Below are 22,721 nucleotides of genomic sequence, written 5' to 3'. Positions count from 1 at the left end.
ATATTCATGAGAATCTGAGTGTATAATAGATGCCCCTTAAATTTAACAATGACAAGACGATAAATATCACCAACGAGAATAAGCAAATATTATTAAACAATTACTTAAAGATGATAAATTACTCTTACTCTACTCTCACACCTGTCGTGCTTCTACGCTGAAAGATTTGGTTGAGGTAATGAACAGGTAAAAAGCACAACTTGATTCTCCAACATACCGGATAAAAAAGTTTCAAAATAGTGACCGTTTGAACGTTAAGGTTGAAAAAGTCGAATCAACGAATTACGGAAGAATTTCATCTACTATCATGTAATCTCATTCCTGGTATCTATGATGAGCTTATTCGTGTTACACAATATCAGTTTGTTTAACATGGAACGGATCTTTGGTCAAATCAATTTGGGAACAAGCTTGATATTAAAGGACCAGTTGACCAAAAGGAATCCCTTAAACCTGTTGATATGTAAACGTACATATATATTGTCAATGAGATAATAAACATCTTTAATCATCTCATCACAGTCCCAGTAAGTGTATCTATAACATATTGAACTTTTCATTAGAGAAGAAGGATTGTATATGTGTTGCAAAAAATTAATTTGCAAACAGATTTTCAAAGAAATTAGAAAACTTCTGCATCTTTGATAAGATTGTGAGTTGAGTATACAGTTGAAAAGGCATAACTGTCATTCAAAATTGAAAGGACCATCAAAAGCATGCAATTTATGTCAACATCCGAAGAGTTTTTTACACTTAGAAAAGATAATCCCATTATTTTCATATGCTGTAGTACAACAATAAATTATTTAACATTTAATTGTAGTAAAAAGGAATGAATTTTTTTAGAATATCATTTGTATGTAGTTTATGCAGTAAAAATGTTTTAACAAAATACTTAGCTCCATGGTAAATTCAATTAGGGGAAAGTCCATAAAACCTGACCAAATCAAACGCTCGACTATATCAACCAACAGAACAACTGGAAAACAATTGTCATATTCCTCACTTGGTACAGTTAGCTAGCTTATTTATAAGACTTCCCACTTATATGATGGTTGTTTATATTTTCGTTATAGTGACACAATTGTATGAGCAACCCAAACAGATATAATTGGTTAACGTGATAATTGAGATTGAGAAGCCAAATTTGTGTAAACATACATCATAGATATACATCCCAACTGATTTTTAAAATAAAGGAAGGTTCAAATAAACTAACAAAGATACCATCAACAAACAAAATATTTTGTAGTTGGTATTACAGTATAATAACACATTATGACATATAGACTTTCCCGAGAAAGTACAAATTAAGTTCAATATAAATATAAGGGTATACAAAATGAAAACCAAATAAAAACCTCATGCGTCCAAATCGTACCTCTGGACATACCCGTATCAGGAACGTCCAAAGCCAAAATACCGAAAGCTGGATGTACAAATACCAGGTCAAGCCAAGCGTAAATGGTCTTGAAGTTTATTTCTAATCCAAAAATGGGAAATAACGAAACCTGGAGTCAAACTCAACAAGTGATATCAAAATAAACTAAACCTATTAAGGGACCGAATGTTTCTAATATACAGTAGGTCTATCTATTTTCTATCATAATTATGTTACTACTCAAATGAATATTTTACTAACTTAATCAAGGAGAGCCCTTCGACTTAGGTTCAAAACCTCACTCTCTTTCACTTCCCCTATTAATGTATGTATAATTTTTAATTTTAATGATGTTTAATGGCTTTTCATGTCATTTCTTCGTTTTTGTTGTGTCTTTAAAAAAATACATTCGATACTGCAATAAATGTTTCTTTAGATCGAAATTGATTTCTGATTTGTTAATATTGCTGTATTGCTTTAGATGGGTTTTTTCCAGAGTTATTCTTTTTGAAACACTTTCAATCCTGGTATCTATGATGAGTTTATCGTTAAAACCATGGTTTTCACATTTTCAAGTGAAAAAAATTGTCTAAAAAATCTTAATATCCACTTACATAAATTTGAGAAGCAGTAGTTTAGTTATGATTATGTAAAACTCTTTCTGATAAGATGCATGCATTTTTCTTCGGAAATATATTTTTAAGCATTGGTGTTTGCAAAATAAATTTGGAGAGCCCTGGATGTTGTATCTGACATATATTTTTGCTGGTTGCGTTTGTAAATAGTTATTATACCGCTATTGGAATGGTTTAGATGGCGTTGTCTTGTTGTTGATATTTTTTCTGGGATTTTCATTATGACTGGTTGTTAATGCTGTGGTTGTATATTCTAAGACTTGAGCTGGTTTATATTGTTTTTGCTCTGAGTTTATTTTTGTAACACACCTAAGGATTTACATTTGTCATCTATACTTTGTTGTTGGTTGAAATAAGACTTATTTTGTTGTTTGCTGTTAATGTGTGTACGGCTAATGAAGTCATGTCGTTATAAGCTGATTACGAAACTAGTTTTGGTATTTTATTCTGTAGAAATATCAAAAGAATTAAAATACATTGATCAGATCAGGGATTTTTATATCTGCTAAAAAGAATATTGTACAAAACTCTACATACGCTATGTAAGTCGTTTAGAGAAAAGGGTGGACAAACTATGTCAGTTGAATGTCAATTAGATCTTTTTAATAAGATTGTAAAGTCGATTTTTTTGTGAGAATGTGAGATCTGAGGTTTTGAAAAATAATGACGTTCGGGGAAAAGTTCAGCTTTAACTTTGTAAATTACTAGTAGGCGAAATATACCAAAGAAATATTCAAACAGATGAATAGGATAATTGCATAAAAGTTTAAATTTTGAATCATTACAGGCAGTTTTCCTCTTCACCAAAGTTGTCTTCCCATTATTTTTGTTTTCTCGTGCTGATATCTAGTCGAAATTAAACAAAAGAAATGGAACTCTTTATTAGAGAAGGTAATTAAAAAATGTCCAAGTTGGTATATTTGAATTGTTTACATCTGTTTTATTGGATTTAAAAGTTAAACGAAGTGCACAGTTGTTTTGTATCTTATATACGTGTTTATACTTAATTTATAGTATGGAGCTTCCAGATATTTGAAAATTTTTAAATTAAAGACAAATTTCCACAAAACAGTCGATTATGGTAGGTGCAAATGCATGTGGATCTTTTTTGTGCATAAGCATATATTCCATCGAAACAAATTCCACACAAAGCTAAAAGATTGATCTTTTTAAAGCACCAATTTGCATCGCTGCCCCCGGCAACAGATTTTTTTGGGGAATAAATCCTAAAAAAAAGGCAATAATCTCATCGAAAAGAGAAAGTCGGGTACACCTTTTTATGTTCATTCGTTTTTGAGTTGACTGTTTTGTCTTACACCATCCCGCTTCAGATTCTATTAATTGCTTTTATTTAGGCTTCATATTGATATAATAACAGTAAAATTCCACAATACCAAAAACTGAAAAATATGGGTCAAGTGAAATGCCTTTCTAATGAGACATAACAATAGAGTACAGTGCATTTGAATAGCAATTTTTTTATTAAAAGCACTTGACGACATACTTTACTTGTAGATCTTTTATGTGCATAACTTAAAAAAAAAAATGTGTGTGTGTGTTACTCGGGTAATTAGTCTTTAACCTCTGAAAATTTTAAGTCTGCCCTTCCACGAAATATTTAATTACAATTTGTTTTTGCGTTTTTTAATTTTCGAAAATTCCCCCTGACATCCGATCAGACAATATTTTTAAGTTGTCAAAATGCTCAAAAGTACATTAAATGATGCTTCATACAAATGTAGCTAGTAGATACATTTGTCTTAAAAAATACAACTGTCATGTAAGGATGGTAAGGATGCTATATGGATAAATTTATCTGTTTTCAAGAGCCAAAATTGACATTGCGTCATCCGTACAATGGCTTCCATTTTCGAAATTGAAAACATTAGGTGGCGTATTGGGGAGATAATTTTGACGAAGGAGAATCCTGAATTCACAGAAGAAATCGGTAGCGATGACACGATGTCAAAATTGCCCTAGTTATAGTTCTTGGTAACCGTTTCATTCACATTGCATCATAACGACCACTACATGAAAGTTGTATTATGAAGGACAAATATTTCATCTAAATGATAAAACCATTTGTACTATTTTTATGCCTTTATACTTCTTACAATTATTGACTGATTAGTTATCAGACGAATTTTGGAAAGTTCTACGAAACACATAAAAAATCTATAAAAGTATCATGTCTTGAAAGGTGTTGACTAAAAATTATCAACAGTTGAACACTAATAGCCACAGATTACATAAAACATATTTCTTTAGTTTTGCATTTTCAGGTGTTTGGCAGAAATTATAGTGGTGTCAGTGAACTGCAATTTTTGTAGTACATTTTCATGAATAAGATCATTAATATCTCTAAATTTTACTTTTATAATGTGTCTAAGAAAAAAAGTTTTAATATTAATAGCAGCACACGGTTATTTTCTAATTCATACACAATACTACATTATGACTCAAAGGTATTTTGCTTGACCTCAATGTCGGGTTTTCTAGTAATTTAAACTTTGAATGATGTTATACTAACATTGAGCTTTGAGATCTGAAGCGATATATCAATTGTTTTTAATACAAAGCAGTGAAGTCAAACACGCTTGAGTGTTAAGGGTGTAACCGACTTTCTTCTTGTGGTAAGATTTTTAACCATTTTCAAAATCTCGTCTCTACATGGATATTTGTTCCTCGAAAAAGTATTTGCACCTACCAAAACTCAGTTGTTTTGTGAATATTTGTCTTTAATTACAAACATGCATTATATGTTTTAGTTCCATACTATGATATGAGTATCAATAAGTATATAACATACAAATAAATACTGTATTGTACAGATGCGTTGGACTTTTAATGAACATAGAAACTGATGTAAATAAATCCATAAAATGCCAACTTAGTGGGTTCTTTTTACCTTTATAATACAGAGATTCACCTCCCGTATATATCTGTTCAGTGGTTCTTCCAGTCCTCTCTCTATCTTTTTGTAAATTTGTTATTATGTAACTTTGTATAAATTTAGGTATTTTTTTCAAATGTTACATACCATGTACCATATCGTATTGTAGAAACTAATCTGCATATATTGATACCATTGTATTGTATATACTGTTGTTTACCAGAATAACAACACATATAAGATGTTATTGATAGAGGGCGGTTATTTTTATTATCAGTCTCTATTTAGGGGGGTGGGTATCAAAGCTTATAACGTTTATTGTTATGAGAATTAAAAGAAAATATAATTCAATGTATAACTATGAGTATATTCATGATAAGATATATCATATCACAGAAGAGTATCAATGTATATACAAAATAAGTTCTAAACTTGCATCTTTAAATTACTCAATTTCTAATGCAAATATGTTAATGTTTTATCGAACAAAATGTTTTGTCAACATATGTCATATTAACTATTGTAAGTCACAGAAACAGTCAAACCGTATAAAAACTTATCTACAACAAAACTCAAAATGATATTTATATATACATATATATCCGATTGAGAATGTCTGTCATAAAATTGTCACATGTTAAGACGTGTATAATAAAATTAAAATTTGATGTGGCGGCATGCTAATTAACATTATCATCCTTTACTGAGAGAAGAAAAAAGTTTGCTAACGCAAATGTGTAGATCTACTACTGTTAGGCTAAATTTGAGACGAATTATATACATAGAATGAGTCCTTACCATCACAGGCTTCAGTACAGGACTTTTACAGTTTTAAGGAATTTATTTCTCCTCCCAAACATCAATATTGAAAAATTTTACCAGCGTATTGATTTGTGATAGTTTGTATAACGATCAAGGTTACTATTACAATGTGAGTACCACATGTCAAGATAAGAACCATTTGACATCTTACTGATGAAGGATATTAGTTATCCGAAATATTTAACATTTGTACATGATTTTATTTTTTTGTGATGTTGTACACTTTTAGACTTGCTTATTATATATATATATATATATATATGTGTGTGTGTGCAGCAAAATTGGACCTATAAAATATCTTCCTTTCTTTTTTATTCATTACATATACTAGATGTAGGCTGTTATTGGATCTCTATTTTAAAGGTTAAGTAAAACAATATTGTCCAAAAGTCGAGGATAAAACCGCCAACCTTAGGACATTTTTACAATTAACACTGTATCTGATTGATATATAAAGAATTATTAATCAGTTTGACACCATAATGTTTTAATATATTCAAAACGGCAACTTTGAAATTTTGATTAAGCATTGTAATCCGATAAATGATATTGGCAACGAAGATGAATGGACTGAATAAATAAATTTTAAACTTTGTCTTAAATGAAGTAAGATGAGATTCATGACAAAATTAAGAGTAAGCACTCCATAATAAAGACCAATCTTACACCTCAAATATGAATACACATTTTATTGCCTCCAAACAGTATACCAGTCGAAATCCAACAGTAAATTGAAGAAGAAAGAATATTTAGTTGGTGTACTTGAGACAACACATGTTGCTGCTATAGTTGCCAAATCCTGCAAAAACATTTTATTGAGAAGAAACAGTGTTTTATTTCACTAGTTCTTAAAGAAACAAATGTTTTACTTTCATTTAGTATAGATGGACACTGTAAATTTTAAATGTAAATGTGTAAAAATATGTTTATATGTATATATTGTGTCTTAAAAGTCTCTCATAAATCTTTTTAAGATTGGTGCATACATTGCAAATGTTTTAAATGTTTTATGTTTATTTCTGTGAATTTTATTTTTTGTTTGTATGTGGTGAGACTATAATAAAATATTGAATCTTGAATCTTGAATCTTAAATACAAAGTAACAGTGGATTAACAGATAAACACTTGTTCAATTAGTTCTCAACTATTGTATAAGTAAATTGGTTTGAATGTACAGTTATCTAATCAAAATTACTTCTTTGTGCCTGGTTCGAAAAATAGTAAGCAGGAAAGCTTTAAACTCTTTCTTCTTGTCGTGTTTCACGTAATTACAAAATGGCAAACTCTCATTAAATTTCTATGTGACATACTAATTGTATTGTCTCACTATTTTTCTCAGTTCTTCACAAAACTATAACTAATAAGTAAATGATATGATGTCTGAAATAGATATCATAGACACGTAACCATAACCGCACACTTAATTCAAATATCAGTTTTACTTCTTCCTATAATATTATTTCTTTCAATAACACATATATGTACATTATGCATCGCCTTACACTTTTGACAAATTGGGATAGCTTTCAAAAACATCACTATCACGCTGTCTGACTATATCCAATAATCAGCATCAAACATAACAATAGAAACACGTGTACTTTGTTGTTCGAGCTACCGTTGCAGGCTCTTTTGTCACATGAAACTATACATCCTGTATATGGAACACCTTCAAATTTAAACTTTCCACACATGTTTTCAAATGTTTTCAGAGAACAATAACGTATAATAGTTTCTGTTCCATCAATACCTATAACAGATACAAAAGCATTAAATTTTTGTCACTTTGTATTTTTTTAAGGAATGCCGTTTAAGTTAAAAATATCTAAATAACAAACAAGATATGATGTTAATCTGACTGTAGGTTTGTGCACAATCAACTGCCGATTGTTGTATTGAAGGGATGCCATGATGTGGATTATCCCATGGCGGGAAAAAGAGTTACCACATTTTGTTATTTGCATCCTCTTAAACCATAAAATGCGGGGAAAATCTCTTCTGGAGTACAACTTAAAAATATTTAATAGGGTTATACAACTACTCACACATTTTAGGTGAGTCATCAATTCATTTTTCTATAAGCATTAAAATATTAGAAAATAATTTTGCCGTTGGACCTCTCAAAATGTCACTTACTGGACAGCAATGCACAAACCGCACACCTAAGCGCGTAAGCATAGCATAATATAAAAACTCAAGTATAGTGGAAAAATAATAATGATTATGATAAAGAATAACATAAAAAAACAATGTCTCTAAACGTCGTTCAAAACTTTTTAGTATCTCGGTAGCACAAGGAACACCTCTGAGTGCGATACTGATATTTTGGATAGCAAAAAAAAAACACAAAAAAAAACCAAACAAAGCAACGACCCAAAGTAAAACAAAAATATGACAGAAAGAACAACAAAAATCATGCGCATACCTTTCTAGAGGATAAAAGTTACTTCATATGATATTGTGTTCTATCTATCCTCTCCCCCTCGAATGAAAAAAATACAACCAAAGGATAACTTTTCAATAAGTGTTCGAAGAAATCAGAACATACTGTATGGAAGCTGAATGCAAATAGCTGTCTAAGTAGGAGACGCTTACCCTGTCGACACACCTGGTCTCGTTACTTTTAGAGTTCATGCGATTCCTTCAGTTTCTGTGTGTTGCCTTGATTTGTCTATTCCCTATTAAGATTTACCAGATTTGAACATCGATAAACTACTGTCGCCTTTATTCAATTTTAATTCAAAAACGAACTGGCATGATAACGTTACGCGTACGTGGAAATTAAAGACAGTCATTCTTTTTTTATTGTGTGTGTGTCTTGTGAAGTTGCAATTCTATTTGCAGGTGCTAATTAAAACAGATACAACCTCCCAGACAGAATTCGATTTCACTTTTCACTCGCGTGTTAGTGACATTGTATTAGAGTATTACAGCCATTTTTGCAAATTTATAATAGTTTCGTATTTGTTCTGACTTATGCTTGGATTTCATGTCTTTCTTCCACTGTAAGAGTTTTCGTCATCAATCTTCCACAATGTTTTTGAAAGAGCAGATGTAAAAAAAAAAAAAAATAAAAAAAAAAAAACCTAGGAAAATTAATGTTATTAATAGATTTGGAGTCACTCTTTGCAACTTATTTGTGATCATGGATCATAATTTCCCGCGAATTTAATTCTTTGTTTTGATCAATGCTATCCCCAAAACATATAATAAATTAACTTACTGCTCTCTCCTTTCATTTTAATACAATATCTGGCCGGAAATAGTCCTTGTCTTCCCTCCATTCCTTGGTGACAGCCTACAGAAAGCTGATTATATATTGGATGAAATGGGTCCGTACATGCAGGGTTACTGTTATTCTTTGATGAGCAGACATAGCAATCAATAATTGTAGCTTAAAATATTAAAAAAGATATAGTATTATTATAGTATTAATTAATGGGTGTTTTCATAATGGCCCGGTTATATATATATGTCCAAGGTCTGTAATAATGGTCGAGGATGCCCTTAATGGCACGAGGCAACGCCGAAGGACATTAATCCCCTGATGCCATTATAACTGACCGAGGACAAATAACAGGGTCATTTTGAAAACACGTATTTCCTAATACTTTTATTAGCCAAACCGCCAATGTGTAATATCTAACCAAGCCAAATAATTTTTGTGAAGAAATTGTATATATATAATTATACCAAATGCAATATTAAAAAGAAGCTTTAAAAGTGATGTGATGGAATAACATGTAAATGTAAATATAGTTTAATTGTTGTTTTATTCAAAACAATTTATGGCAAACAAAATACAAGATTTCATTCTGGATTTTAAAACTCAAAATTAAATAAATTGATACACATCACGAAATGTGTTATGTAATTATTAACTTGACAACTGGGTCAAATAAGATATTGAGTTATGATTCTTGTGAATTTTCAATTTCTTAATGTTTCTTTTCCCCAGAAATGTATTTGAATTGATAACAACTGAAATCCGTAATAGCCCTGATTATTCATAATGGCCAGGTGTTTTTTTCTAATGGCCCTGTTTTTTCATAATGGCCCTATTTTATTTCATAATGACTCTGTTTATTCATAATAGCCCTGTTTATTGATAATGGCCCTGTATTAATGTCCTGTTAGTCTGTAATGAACCAGTTATGCTTTTATTAATACAGGGGCCGTTTCATACATATTGCACTAAACTGGTTAATAATATACAGTATTGAAAAGAGTATCTAATGCAAAATTCATGAATTAATTATTTTGACAGGCTAAAATTAGCATGTATAGTAGTGTTTCTTTTAATCTATTACAATACAAGGTCTGATAAAGGAATTTGTAACTTGCCCATGAATAACTGATATCACTAAAATATTACAACGCAGGCGTAATTCCTATTAAGTCTGTATGTGGTTTTGGTCGCTTCGGCAATTTTTTTTCAGGAAAACATATATTGGACATGTGCCTCCCAGATCTGGTTGGTTAACCAGTGTCAGAGGAACCTCAGCCCATTTTTTTTAAAGGGTGCCAAAAGGATGTTTCTGTATATCAAGACTGAGTATTCATATTCATATTTCTGAATTGTATTGGGCATGCACCCTCAAACCTTGTTGGTTAGGCAGGGACATGATAACCCTTGTTCATTTTTAGAGAATGCTTGGAACAGGTTTTTTTCTGTATATTGAATATCAGTAAATAATATTAATAACAATTAATTTTGGTTTCTACATTTTGCATCAATATCTTTGTCTGGAGCCATCAATCTAGGTGCTCTTCAACGAGCATAAGTTTGCCCTGAACAATGTCTAAATAAAAATTAGGAGATGTGGTATGATTGCCAATGAGACAACTATCCACCAAATTTCAAATGAAGTGGATGTAACCAATTATAGGCAACCGCACGGTCTTCAACAATGAGAAAACCTATACCGTATAGTCTGCTATAAAAGGCCCCGACATGAAAAATATATTTTAAAATTCAATCGAGAAAACTAACGGCCTAATTTGTAACAAAATATTTACGAAAAAAATAATGACAGATATGAACCAACAACAACCACTGAATTACAGGCTCCTTACTTGGGACAGGTACATACAGAATGTGGCGGGGTTAAACATGTTTGAAGTGCCAACCCTCTCTCTAACCTGGGACAGTGGTGTAACAGTACAACTTAAGAACAAACTATAAAAATCAGTTGAAAAGGGCTTAGCTCAGCAGATAGATACAAGGCAGAAAAACATTTAAAAAAAAACGCAGACCGGACGTGGCAGGGTATTTATACATCCCTCACAAAAAAGACGTGACAAAGTACAGATCTGAGAGTACTCACAGTTACTGGAAGCTATTTTTTTTCATAAAAGCAATTTCCTTCTATTTTATTTCATTTTGACATTGTTTATTTTTTGTAGTTCATATACATATATATATATATATGTGATTTTATGTTTGGCTCATTTCATCATAAGCATCCTCTCTTTTATTCATACGGCTGACAGTTTGTCTTCTCGCTTTAAATTGTGTTTTTAGTTTTAAACAAAAAACATACAACTACATGCGCAATTTTACAAGCAATGCAACCTTGTTAAAAGCTCGAGTAAGGAGACAGAGATATAAGTCTACATAATAACACTTTTGTAAATTAAAATCATCACTATCTATACAACTACTAAATAGAGATTAATGGCGAAAATACTTGATCCATATTGCCTTATTATATTAAAACATATTTTGATATTTAAAAAAGAATGTTAATTAGGAATTACCCTGTACATTGTATTCTTCTTGGAGTTGTAAGAGTTTTTTTTCTGAACTTATATATCCTATACATATATTAAAACATAAAATGTATATTTTATCAAATATTTTACATGTTTTAACTATACTTACTCGTCCTGAACATGCATGAAATATTTGCCACTGGACGTTAAGCAACCAACAATCAATCATAATACATGTATAGGAATATCTAAGTGTCCTCAGCTATAGGTCAATGGCATTGAATTAATGTGACAAAACACTTCCTTCAAGAACTATGACACATAAATGATTGGAAAATTAAGCAACCTATTTAAGGAAATGTACCAGTGGAACAGTCACCCACCAAAGAAAATTATATGCAAGGAAATAAGGCGAATACGGCGTCCAATAGTAGAAAACTGTCATACTGAATGACAAAGTCTAGAGTTTTAAAAAATCTATTGTTTGCATACAGATATTACTTTTATAAACATAATGATATATACGTCACATCGTTGAATTACGGGAACCAAAAATGGAAAACAAAATGTGTCTCAATAGGAAAATTAAAGATTCTTCATGATTTAGGGGTTAGAATAATTGTATGGTAAACATTTTAGTCATTCGTTACTAAAGAAAATTCCTTAAAAAAAAAAGTAAAATCACAAAAATACTGAACTCCGAGGAAAATTCAATCGGAAAGTCCCTAATCACATGGCAAAATCAAATGACAAAACACATCAAACGAATGGACAACAACTGTCATATTCCTGACTTGGAACAGGCATTTTCAAATGTAGAAAATGGTGGATTGAACCTGGTTTTATAGCGCTAAACCTCTCACTTGTACGACAGCCTCGTCAAATTCCGTTATATTTACAACGATGCGTGAACAAAACAGACATAATAAATAAAATAGTCAAAATATGGTTACAGCAGTCATCACTGTGTTACAATATCAAAACAAACAATCATTTACAAAAAAGCACAAAAGCATCTATCAAATTAAAAACCACATTCATTGCTTCGCGTGTCTGACGTCAGAAAATGTAAACGTCACATAAGAAGAAATTTTGTCGTTCAATGTTTATTCAAAACTATTTTATAATTTCATATGGGGAATGTTGGTATACAGGGTTAAAAAATCAAAAGTTATGTTAGAATTAACAGTCACGTTAACCCATCCTTTGTAAGCTTACATGAGCTAACGCCCAGAAAAGTGAAAGCTTACAAGCTGATTGAAGAAATATAGACAAATATTCAGTGTTCAAACATTAAAAATCCTTTAAATATATGACAACTCTGAGATTGAAAGGAAAACTTGAAAACTAATAATAAAATCTATAATGTAATGGAACAATAGATGTAATAAAGATCAACTTGGAAAGATCAACAATGTACCAACGGCTCGAGGATTGAAAATCATTAAATATAAATTCAATAAGTAGTAGAATAGTTGAACAACTGGGCTATTCTTATCAAGTTGCGGACTTAATGTTAGTTACTAATAATTCCAACAAAATTTTGGAATCAATAAACACGGGAAAACAGGAATCGCAACCACCAGGACGATTCCGCTATCAGATATACCAAATTGAATGTCTAGTCTTCGTCGATACCGAATTGAGTATACGTATAAAGGATGGAGTAGTAGTTATTTTTGAAACACCAAACATGGACATCACATTATTCGTTAATGAAAAAAAACCCTTTTTATTTCATATAGGCACAGATTTTTTTCATTTCGGGGCCTTTTATAGCTTATTATTTGGTATGGGTTTTGCTCATTGTTGAAAGTTGTACGGTAACCTATATAGAAGTTAACTTCAATGTCATTTGGTCTCTTGTAGAGAGTTGTCTCATTGTCAATCATACCACATATTTTAATTTGTATTTCAAAGGGTTAAACACTAAACTCGGTTTTTAATGATGCAGTTGTTCTATATGTGTAGTGCAGGTCGTAAAAAGAAACCCAAGAGAAATTTAATGCATAGCTCAATTCGCCGCAATATTTTGGTATACCATTAGATCTTGAAAGTTGAAACCATCTATTGAGACATTGGTATGGTAATTTTGTATAAACGTGATAATACTCCGATTCGGATGAACAAAGTGACCAGCATTAATTATGAAGTAGAGAATATCTTTACTATATGAATTTTTTTTCGTATGTTCTAAACATTTCTGTAATTTTCTGATAATAAACCATTTATGAAAGGTTTAATTCATTTTCTATCCCATGAACTTTGCCCATTGAGGGAGGTAGGATAAGGTTGTCTGTGGATATTCAGTATATCTCTGGCTCCTTAGACAAGTGTCTCATTTGCAATTATCCCATATGCTCTTATGTGATGAAACTTAAAACTGTTGACACAGAGATATGTCTCGCCTGTCGCCTAAAATATTAGAAAAGGACAATTTTATGGACAGCAACATTGCTTATAAATTCAAAGTTGCTGGACCATGACCTAAGGAGACAGTCGTCAAACTGATATGTACTAATAGTATGCAACTTTATATCAAACTGACTCAAGCTGTAAACCTAACAACTAATGACACCGACGACGATGACGCAGGAAAAGCAGCACCTATGTCTCGCAGGAAAGACAAAACCATAAAAACAAAATTACTATGCGTAGCAATCTAATAAAACAAAACAGTAAAAACGTACGAAGAGTGAAAAGGGCAGTGTCAAAGCGAGTGTGATAGGAGAAAATTCCATCGGAAAACACATGACAGGAAAAACATAAAAACAACACATAATCAATCTGTCAATCCATCTGGAAATTAAATCATCTAAATAAAATACTAGTAGATAATTTTATTAATAGTAGAATGTCACCATCCATACTAATTGAATCTGTTAAATTTGAAATAATTTGGAACTGTTTACATATATAAAGATAACAAGACGTGGTTTTTATTGCCAATGAGACAACTCTCCACCAGAGACCAACTAATGTAGAAAGTTAGCAACTATAGGTCGCAGTACGGCCTTCAACAATAACAAAACCCATACCGCATAGTAAGCTACAAAAGGCCCCGATATGACAAATGTAAAATAATTCTAACCAGAATTTAAGAAAACTAACTACCTGATTTATGTAAAAAACAAAAAAACGAAAAACAAATATGATAAACAGCAACAAATGACATCCACCGAATTACAAGCTCCTGACTTGAGACAGGCACATACAGAATGTTGCGGGGTTAAACATACCCTCCCAAGTTATTTGACAAGTTTGACATATTTGTATATTCAGAAGGCATACTGAATATTTTACGGAGGGAACCAGCCTAAACCCTCCCCAATCTGGGGCAGTGGTTGCAACAGCAATACAAGATTGGAGCTGTTTACATATTTGTTCAAACTTGGTTCTACATTTAACTATGTTCAGTGTAGCAATCTTGGATTTTAGATCGGCATAAAAACAACATTCAAGCAAAAGACTCCAGTTTTTGAAGAGGTTACAATGACTAGCTGTTTATATGTATTTACCATCGGATACCTTCATCAGGAACGTTGAAATGTTAGGGGCTATATGATAAAAAAGAAACTGGTAGGCAGTTTCCAAGAAAAAGTTGTTTACATATATTAAAAATGATAATGTTCTTTGTTCTGGTTACCAATTTTGCCTGTCATCATTGACTCAAAATTAAGAATAAGTTGCCATGGACAAACAATCTCTTATCGATCAAATTGAAAAACGTAATTAGATATATTCTAAATGACTGAATACAAAATATCAAGAGGATTCGAAAGCAATATTATGAGCGGACTTATTGGAATTCTATTCCCATGATAAATCAATTATAGTCATTTTAAAGACTATGATTAGTATAAGTTTAGTAATATCGATGGTTCATTAAAAGGAAACTGATAAAATCGAGATACTTATACTAATGTTTGACCGAGAGATTAGTCGTAGGACAGAACACTTATGTTTTCAAACAAACACAAATAACGATAGAAACAAAAACACAACACTCGTCAACAAATGAATTTGTCAAGTTTTCAATGGAAATTTGTTAAAAACTAAATTTTGATTAACAGTAGATCAAGATCAGCCAATTAGCTCCCAGTCCAAACTGTAAGTGACGCTGTCCGCATTTATTATAATATTTTGCATGCGGTGTTTGTACATGAAATATGCGTCAAATGCTTTATGGTTTTGAATTTAAGTCAAGTTTATTACTGATATTTTTATTAGAAAAATAGACATCAGATATTACCTTAATATCTAAATTAATAATACATGAGCTGCTCATGACAGGGGATGCATCGGTGGTCTCCTGGTATCGTATTCCGCGTTGAGTGCGGGAGGTCGTAGGTTCGAACCCCGACCGGGTCAAACAAAAATTTTCAAAATTGATATTTACTGGTTCTTCACCAAACAAGCGACATTTTGGAGTAAGGGCAAAGATTATCGACTGAGTCCGAAAATATTACCAGGTCCCGGGTAGGGTGACATGTCTTCCTGCGAACTACATGTTACCTTGTGAGCTAGTACGTTAAAAATCCGACTCAGTGTGTCGATCTAGTAAAAAACAGGTTTCATATTGATATCTCACGTCCTGAATATTTATTGTATATAAATTGTCACTAGATGTTAAACAGCCATGCATCATCACATAAGCTGATTAAAAACAAATCATCAAAGATATCAGGCTTATAATTTTGTTAGACAGACGCGTCTACAAAAGACTGGTCAAGATCAATGACGCTCAAATCAAAAAAAAATAAAGGCCAAACCCTTACCCTGTGACTTTACAAATACAGTGGAAGCACAGTTTTACATTAAGGTATAAGTTAATTTTTTTTTCAGAGACAAGTGTCTGTGAGTGGAAAGTTGCCCTCTTTGCCTGTTACAATTAGTATATTGACAGAAGTTTTCTTTAACCATAATTTACTGTTTTTGTACTTTATAGAATTTAGTTTTGATGGTAGATATTGGACTGTCTCTGTTGAAATTAACAATTATTTTATAGGCGTGTGATGGTTTAGAGCTTTGTGTTCATAAACGTGACAAATATTATTTATAACGCAAACAAATTGGAGACAGTCCTTTCAACCTATTGCTTTTTTCTTCAAAGTCTTTTTGATAAAAGTTATGATTATAGTGTTGTTAAATAATTACTTTGGACGACGAGGTTGTTTTTAACGACCTTAACTACCCATGAGGGTCTTGCACGGTCGGAACTACTTGGAAACATTCAATTCGCTTATTCATAGTTTGAAACAAGTCTCAAATGTTTTTTTTATATGCATTGAAATTCTTTACAAGTTTAGTTTGGGCATCGTAGAAGATCGTGTCGTTCTGGCTGATCATAATGATGATGTACGAAATCTACCTCAAAGTACAACCGCCAATATAAGACTGTTGGACGATATGGTTTCTATATTAACACTAGAACTTAAACTTGTTTTTATACTGTGTAATGTGTATTTTACTTGTGTCTGTGGTTTTGTAGTCTATAACACAGGTATTATAATTTTAAGGTTTTTTTCTGATTTTATTTTATACATGCCACTTATCGAGAATAAAAGGGGGATTGAGTGCTAGAAACTTAGTACAATCCTAACACATATCATTAAAGGGGGGTGATTGCTAGAAACCTAGTATATTCCTAACACATATCATAAAAAGGGGGGGGGGGTTGAATGCTAGAAACCTAGTATAACCCTAACACATATCATAAAAGGGGGTTTGATTGCTATAAACCTAGTAAAACCCTAACACATATCATAAAAGGGGGTTGATTGCTAGAAACCTAGTATAACCCTAACACATATCATAAAAGGGGGTTTGATTGCTATAACCTAGTAAAACCCTAACACATATCATAAAAGGGAATTGATTGCTAGAAACCTAGTATAACCCTAACACATATCATAAAAGGGGGTTGATTGCTATAAACCTAGTAAAACCCTAACACATATCATAAAAGGGGGTTGATTGCTAGAAACCTAGTATAACTCTTACACATAACATACAAGAGGGGTTGATTGCTAGAAACCTAGTATTGTTCTAACACATATCATAAAAGGGGGTTGATTGCTACAAAACCTAGTATAACCCTAACACATATCATAAAAGGGGGTTGATTGCTAGAAACCTAGTATAGTTCTAACACATATCATAAAAGGGGGTTTGATTGCTATAAACCTAGTAAAACCCTAACACATATCATAAAAGGGGGTTGATTGCTAGAAATCTAGAATAACCCTTACACATATCATAAAAGGGGGGTTGATTGCTAGAAACCTAGTATAGTTCTAACACATATCATAAAAGGGGGTGGATAAAAACCTAGTATATAACCCTAACACATATTATAAAAGGGGGTTTGATTGCTATAAACCTAGTAAAACCCTTACACATATCATAAAAGGGGGTTTGATTGCTAGAAACCTAGTATAACCCTGACACATATCATAAAGGGGGTTGATTGCTAGAAACCTAGTATATTTCTAACACATATCATAAAAGGGGGGTTGATAAAAACCTAGTATAACCCTAACACATATCATAAAAGGGGGAGGGGGGGGGGGGGGGTTGATTGCTAGAAACCTAGTATATTTCTAACACATATCATAAAAGGGGGGTTGATAAAAACCTAGTATAACCCTAACACATATCATAAAAGGGGGGGTGATTGCTATAAACCTAGTATATTTCTAACACATATCATAAAAGGGGGGTTGATAAAAACCTAGTATAACCCTAACACATATCATAAAAGGGGGGGGGGGGTGATTGCTATAAACCTAGTTTATTTCTAACACATATCATAAAAGGGGGTTGATTGCTATAAACCTAGTAAAACCCTTACACATATCATAAAAGGGGGTTGATTGCTATAAACCTAGTAAAACCCTTACACATATCATAAAAGGGGGTTTGATTGCTAGAAACCTAGTATAACCCTGACACATATCATAAAGGGGGTTGATTGCTAGAAACCTAGTATAGTTCTAACACATATCATAAAAGGGGGGTTGATAAAAACCTAGTATAACCCTAACACATATCATAAAGGGGGGGGGGGGGGGGGTTGATTGCTAGAAACCTAGTATAGTTCTAACACATATCATAAAAGGGGGGTTGATTGTTATAAACCTAGTAAAACCCTAACACATATCATAAAAGGGGGTTGATTGCTAGAAACCTAGTATAACCCTAACACATATCATAAAAGGGGGGGGGGGGGGTGATTGCTATAAACCTAGTTTATTTCTAACACATATCATAAAAGGGGGTTGATTGCTATAAACCTAGTAAAACCCTTACACATATCATAAAAGGGGGTTTGATTGCTAGAAACCTAGTATAACCCTGACACATATCATAAAGGGGGTTGATTGCTAGAAACCTAGTATAGTTCTAACACATATCATAAAAGGGGGGTTGATAAAAACCTAGTATAACCCTAACACATATCATAAAGGGGGGGGGGGGGGGGGGTTGATTGCTAGAAACCTAGTATAGTTCTAACACATATCATAAAAGGGGGGTTGATTGTTATAAACCTAGTAAAACCCTAACACATATCATAAAAGGGGGTTGATTGCTATAAACCTAGTAAAACCCTTACAGATATCATAAAAGGGGGTTGATTGCTAGAAACCTAGTATAACCCTTACACATATCATCATGAGGGGTTGATTGCTAGAAACCTAGTATTGTTCTAACACATATCATAAAAGGGGGTTGATTGCTAGAAACCTAGTATAATCCTAACACATATCATAAAAGGGTGTTTGATTGCTATAAACCTAGTAAAACCCTAACACATATCATAAAAGGGGGTTGATTGCTAGAAATCTAGAATAACCCTTACACATATCATAAAAGGGGGTTGATTGCTAGAAACCTAGTATAGTTCTAACACATATCATAAAAGGGGGTGGATAAAAACCTAGTATAACCCTAACACATATCATAAAAGGGGGTTTGATTGCTATAAACCTAGTAAAACCCTAACACATATCATAAAAGGGGGTTTGATTGCTAGAAACCTAGTATAACCCTAACACATATCATAAAAGGGGGGTTGATTGCTAGAAACTTAGTATAGTTCTAACACATATCATAAAAGGGGGGTTGATAAAAACCTAGTATAACCCTAACACATATCATAAAAGGGGGTTGATTGCTAGAAACCTAGTATAGTTCTAACACATATCATAAAAGGGGGTGGATAAAAACCTAGTATAACCCTAACACATATTATAAAAGGGGGTTTGATTACTATAAACCTAGTAAAACCCTAACACATATCATAAAAGGGGGTTGATTGCTATAAACCTAGTAAAACCCTAACACATATCATAAAAGGGGGTTTGATTACTATAAACCTAGTAAAACCCTAACACATATCATAAAAGGGGGTTGATTGCTAGAAACCTAGTAAAACCCTAACACATATCATAAAAGAGGGTTGATTGCTAGAAATCTAGAATAACCCTTACACATATCATAAAAGGGGGGTTGATTGCTAGAAACCTAGTATAGTTCTAACACATATCATAAAAGGGGGTGGATAAAAACCTAGTATAACCCTAACACATATTATAAAAGGGGGTTTGATTACTATAAACCTAGTAAAACCCTAACACATATCATAAAAGGGGGTTGATTGCTATAAACCTAGTAAAACCCTAACACATATCATAAAAGGGGGTTGATTGCTAGAAATCTAGAATAACCCTTACACATATCATAAAAGGGGGGTTGATTGCTAGAAACCTAGTATAGTTCTAACACATATCATAAAAGGGGGTGGATAAAAACCTAGTATAACCCTAACACATATTATAAAAGGGGGTTTGATTACTATAAACCTAGTAAAACCCTAACACATATCATAAAAGGGGGTTTGATTGCTAGAAACCTAGTTTAACCCTGACACATATCATAAAGGGGGTTGATTGCTAGAAACCTAGTATAGTTCTAACACATATCATAAAAGGGGGGTTGATAAAAACCTAGTATAACCCTAACACATATTATAAAAGGGGGGGGGGGGGGTTGATTGCTAGAAACCTAGTATATTTCTAACACATATCATAAAAGGGGGGTTGATAAAAACCTAGTATAACCCGAACACATATCATAAAAGGGGGGGGGGGGGGGGGGGGGTGATTGCTAGAAACCTAGTATATTTCTAACACATATCATAAAAGGGGGGTTGATAAAAACCTAGTATAACCCTAACACATATCATAAAATGGGGTTTGATTGCTATAAACCTAGTAAAACCCTAACACATATCATAAAAGGGGGTTTGATTGCTATAAACCTAGTAAAACCCTAACACATATCATAAAAGGGGGTTGATTGCTAGAAACCTAGTATAACCCTTACACATATCATAAAAGGGGGGTTGATTGCTAGAAACTCTAACACATATCATAAAAGGGGGTTGATAAAAACCTAGTAAAACCCTAACACATATCATAAAAGGGGGTTTGATTGCTATAAACCTAGAAAAACCCTAACACATATCATAAAAGGGGGTTGATTTCTAGAAACCTAGTATAACCCTGACACATATCATAAAAGGGGGGGGTGAATGCTTGAAACCTAGTATTAACCCTTACACATATTATAAAAGGGGGGTTGAATGCTACAAACCTTGTATAACCCTAACACATATTATTATGCCTGTCACAATTCAGGAACCTCGTTAGTTGTTGACTTCAGTTATATCTACATGTATATGTATTTATACTTTGACAATTTAATGGTAATGACATATTGTTAATTTCTCCACAACTTGTCGAAACTAGGTTGATTTAGAGCTCGACATATTGTCTATGGTTGAAGACCGTATGTTGAAGACCGAATGTTGACCTCTGTATATTTTTGTGTCGTTAGGTTGTTCATTGCGTATCCCAACATCTTCTTTAATTCATATATCGCAGAAAAAATTAATACCAATTCACAACTATTGACAATGTGTGAGTGTATGCAGTTAGTATAAATTCACCTTAAATATACTTACCCTCGCCAAAATAAATATCTCCAAGATATACTAGAAGCAATCCATAAAATATGTGGCTCATATTTAATGTATATCATTTCGTTGTCTTCATCATAATAGTAATTGACACAAAACAGATTTTTACAAACACAGCATTAATCGTTTGTTATACAACCATTTTCTTCCGATCAATGAAAATAAAAGCGAAATTATATCAATAGAATCGTAGACTGAAATTCACTTCTGTGGAAATATTTTGTTGTTATCTCGTCAACGTTTATTTACTTGAGATATATCTCAAACGCAGACATTAAACAATATCTATACATTGATGTACATTGATAACTACAACACGACGAAAAATCGATTACAGGGAGCTAAAAGAACACACATAACAGCTGTTTTTCAATGGCGGTTTCCAAATGTTTTATTATATTTTGTGTATTGATCTGTTAGCAATTCTAATATCATGTTATGCTTTTATTATTTGCTCAGTTCTGGAATTGGTTTTCATTGCTATTGGTTTAAATTAAGAATTATTTTTATCAATTACTAACAGACTTACGTAAACCATTCTAATCAATCAGACATATACATTAGTAATTGATTAATCTGGCTTCCATTTGTTCTACGTGTTACACTATTTCACTTGTATCAAATTATATTAATTTTCATAAATTAAATATTTGCAGTCATCTGGGGAGGCCATCAGTTTTGTTCGAAATTCAAGATCGAAATTCATTTTCTTCTTGCGTTACATCATCTGCTATGTATGCCAGCAATGCATATGAATGAAAAGGATTAAATAATAAAATTATTGCTGTACATTGTGCATCTAAAAGAGTTTTAACATTACTGGTCATTACTGTTCATGTAGTTGTTCCAATCCTCTGAGACCTGTTTATCAAAAACAGCATTAAGACTAGGACATATCATCAGACCATCCTAGGACATATCCTTGTCCTAAGTGGGTTTGTCAAATATGTCGCATTGTAGTATATGTCCTAGGCATTGTCCTACGTTTATGACACCAATTTAAGTGTTTCATGATGGTCCTAACTTCAGGACATATATCTTAATGTGATTAATTTGTATCCCCACCCATATTTTAGTGCTTTACTGGTTGCGATATTGGAAGGTTTACTTAAAAGTCAAGATTAATACTTTTCCATTGCATGCACTCAGGAGAGTCTACAAGGGTTCTTTTCACAAAAAAATCTTACCACAATAATTGATCGTAAGTTATCCTTAAATATTCGAGACTTCCGA

General features: G+C 32.4%; 1 protein-coding gene across 1 annotated transcript; it reads right to left on the bottom strand.

Moving 5' to 3' along the window:
- Positions 1–6,798: 6,798 nt before the first annotated feature.
- LOC127729370 (uncharacterized) lies at positions 6,799–21,874 on the bottom strand. The gene is made up of 3 exons (XM_052237159.1): positions 21,474–21,874; positions 8,955–9,125; positions 6,799–7,481 (listed from the first exon to the last, which is right to left on the bottom strand). The coding sequence occupies exons 1-3, from the start codon at positions 21,532–21,534 to the stop codon at positions 7,273–7,275; spliced, it is 441 nt and encodes a 146-aa protein (XP_052093119.1). The 5' UTR covers positions 21,535–21,874; the 3' UTR covers positions 6,799–7,272.
- Between the last annotated feature and the right edge of the window lie 847 nt (positions 21,875–22,721).

Source organism: Mytilus californianus, unplaced genomic scaffold (genome assembly GCF_021869535.1).
Source record: "Mytilus californianus isolate M0D057914Y unplaced genomic scaffold, xbMytCali1.0.p SCAF_1, whole genome shotgun sequence".
Classification (NCBI taxonomy): domain Eukaryota; kingdom Metazoa; phylum Mollusca; class Bivalvia; order Mytilida; family Mytilidae; genus Mytilus; species Mytilus californianus.
This window is presented reverse-complemented; position numbering and strand designations above follow the sequence as displayed.

Bases quoted from the DNA above. Each gene is read 5' to 3' on its own strand.
- LOC127729370 (XM_052237159.1), bottom strand. From the start codon at position 21,534: ATGAGCCACATATTTTATGGATTGCTTCTAGTATATCTTGGAGATATT. The intron at 9,126-21,473 runs GTAAGTATATTT...TAATATTTTAAG, and splicing joins AGATATTTATTTTGGCGAGG to CTACAATTATTGATTGCTAT. The intron at 7,482-8,954 runs GTAAGTTAATTT...TATCTGTTATAG, and splicing joins TAAAATGAAAGGAGAGAGCA to GTATTGATGGAACAGAAACT.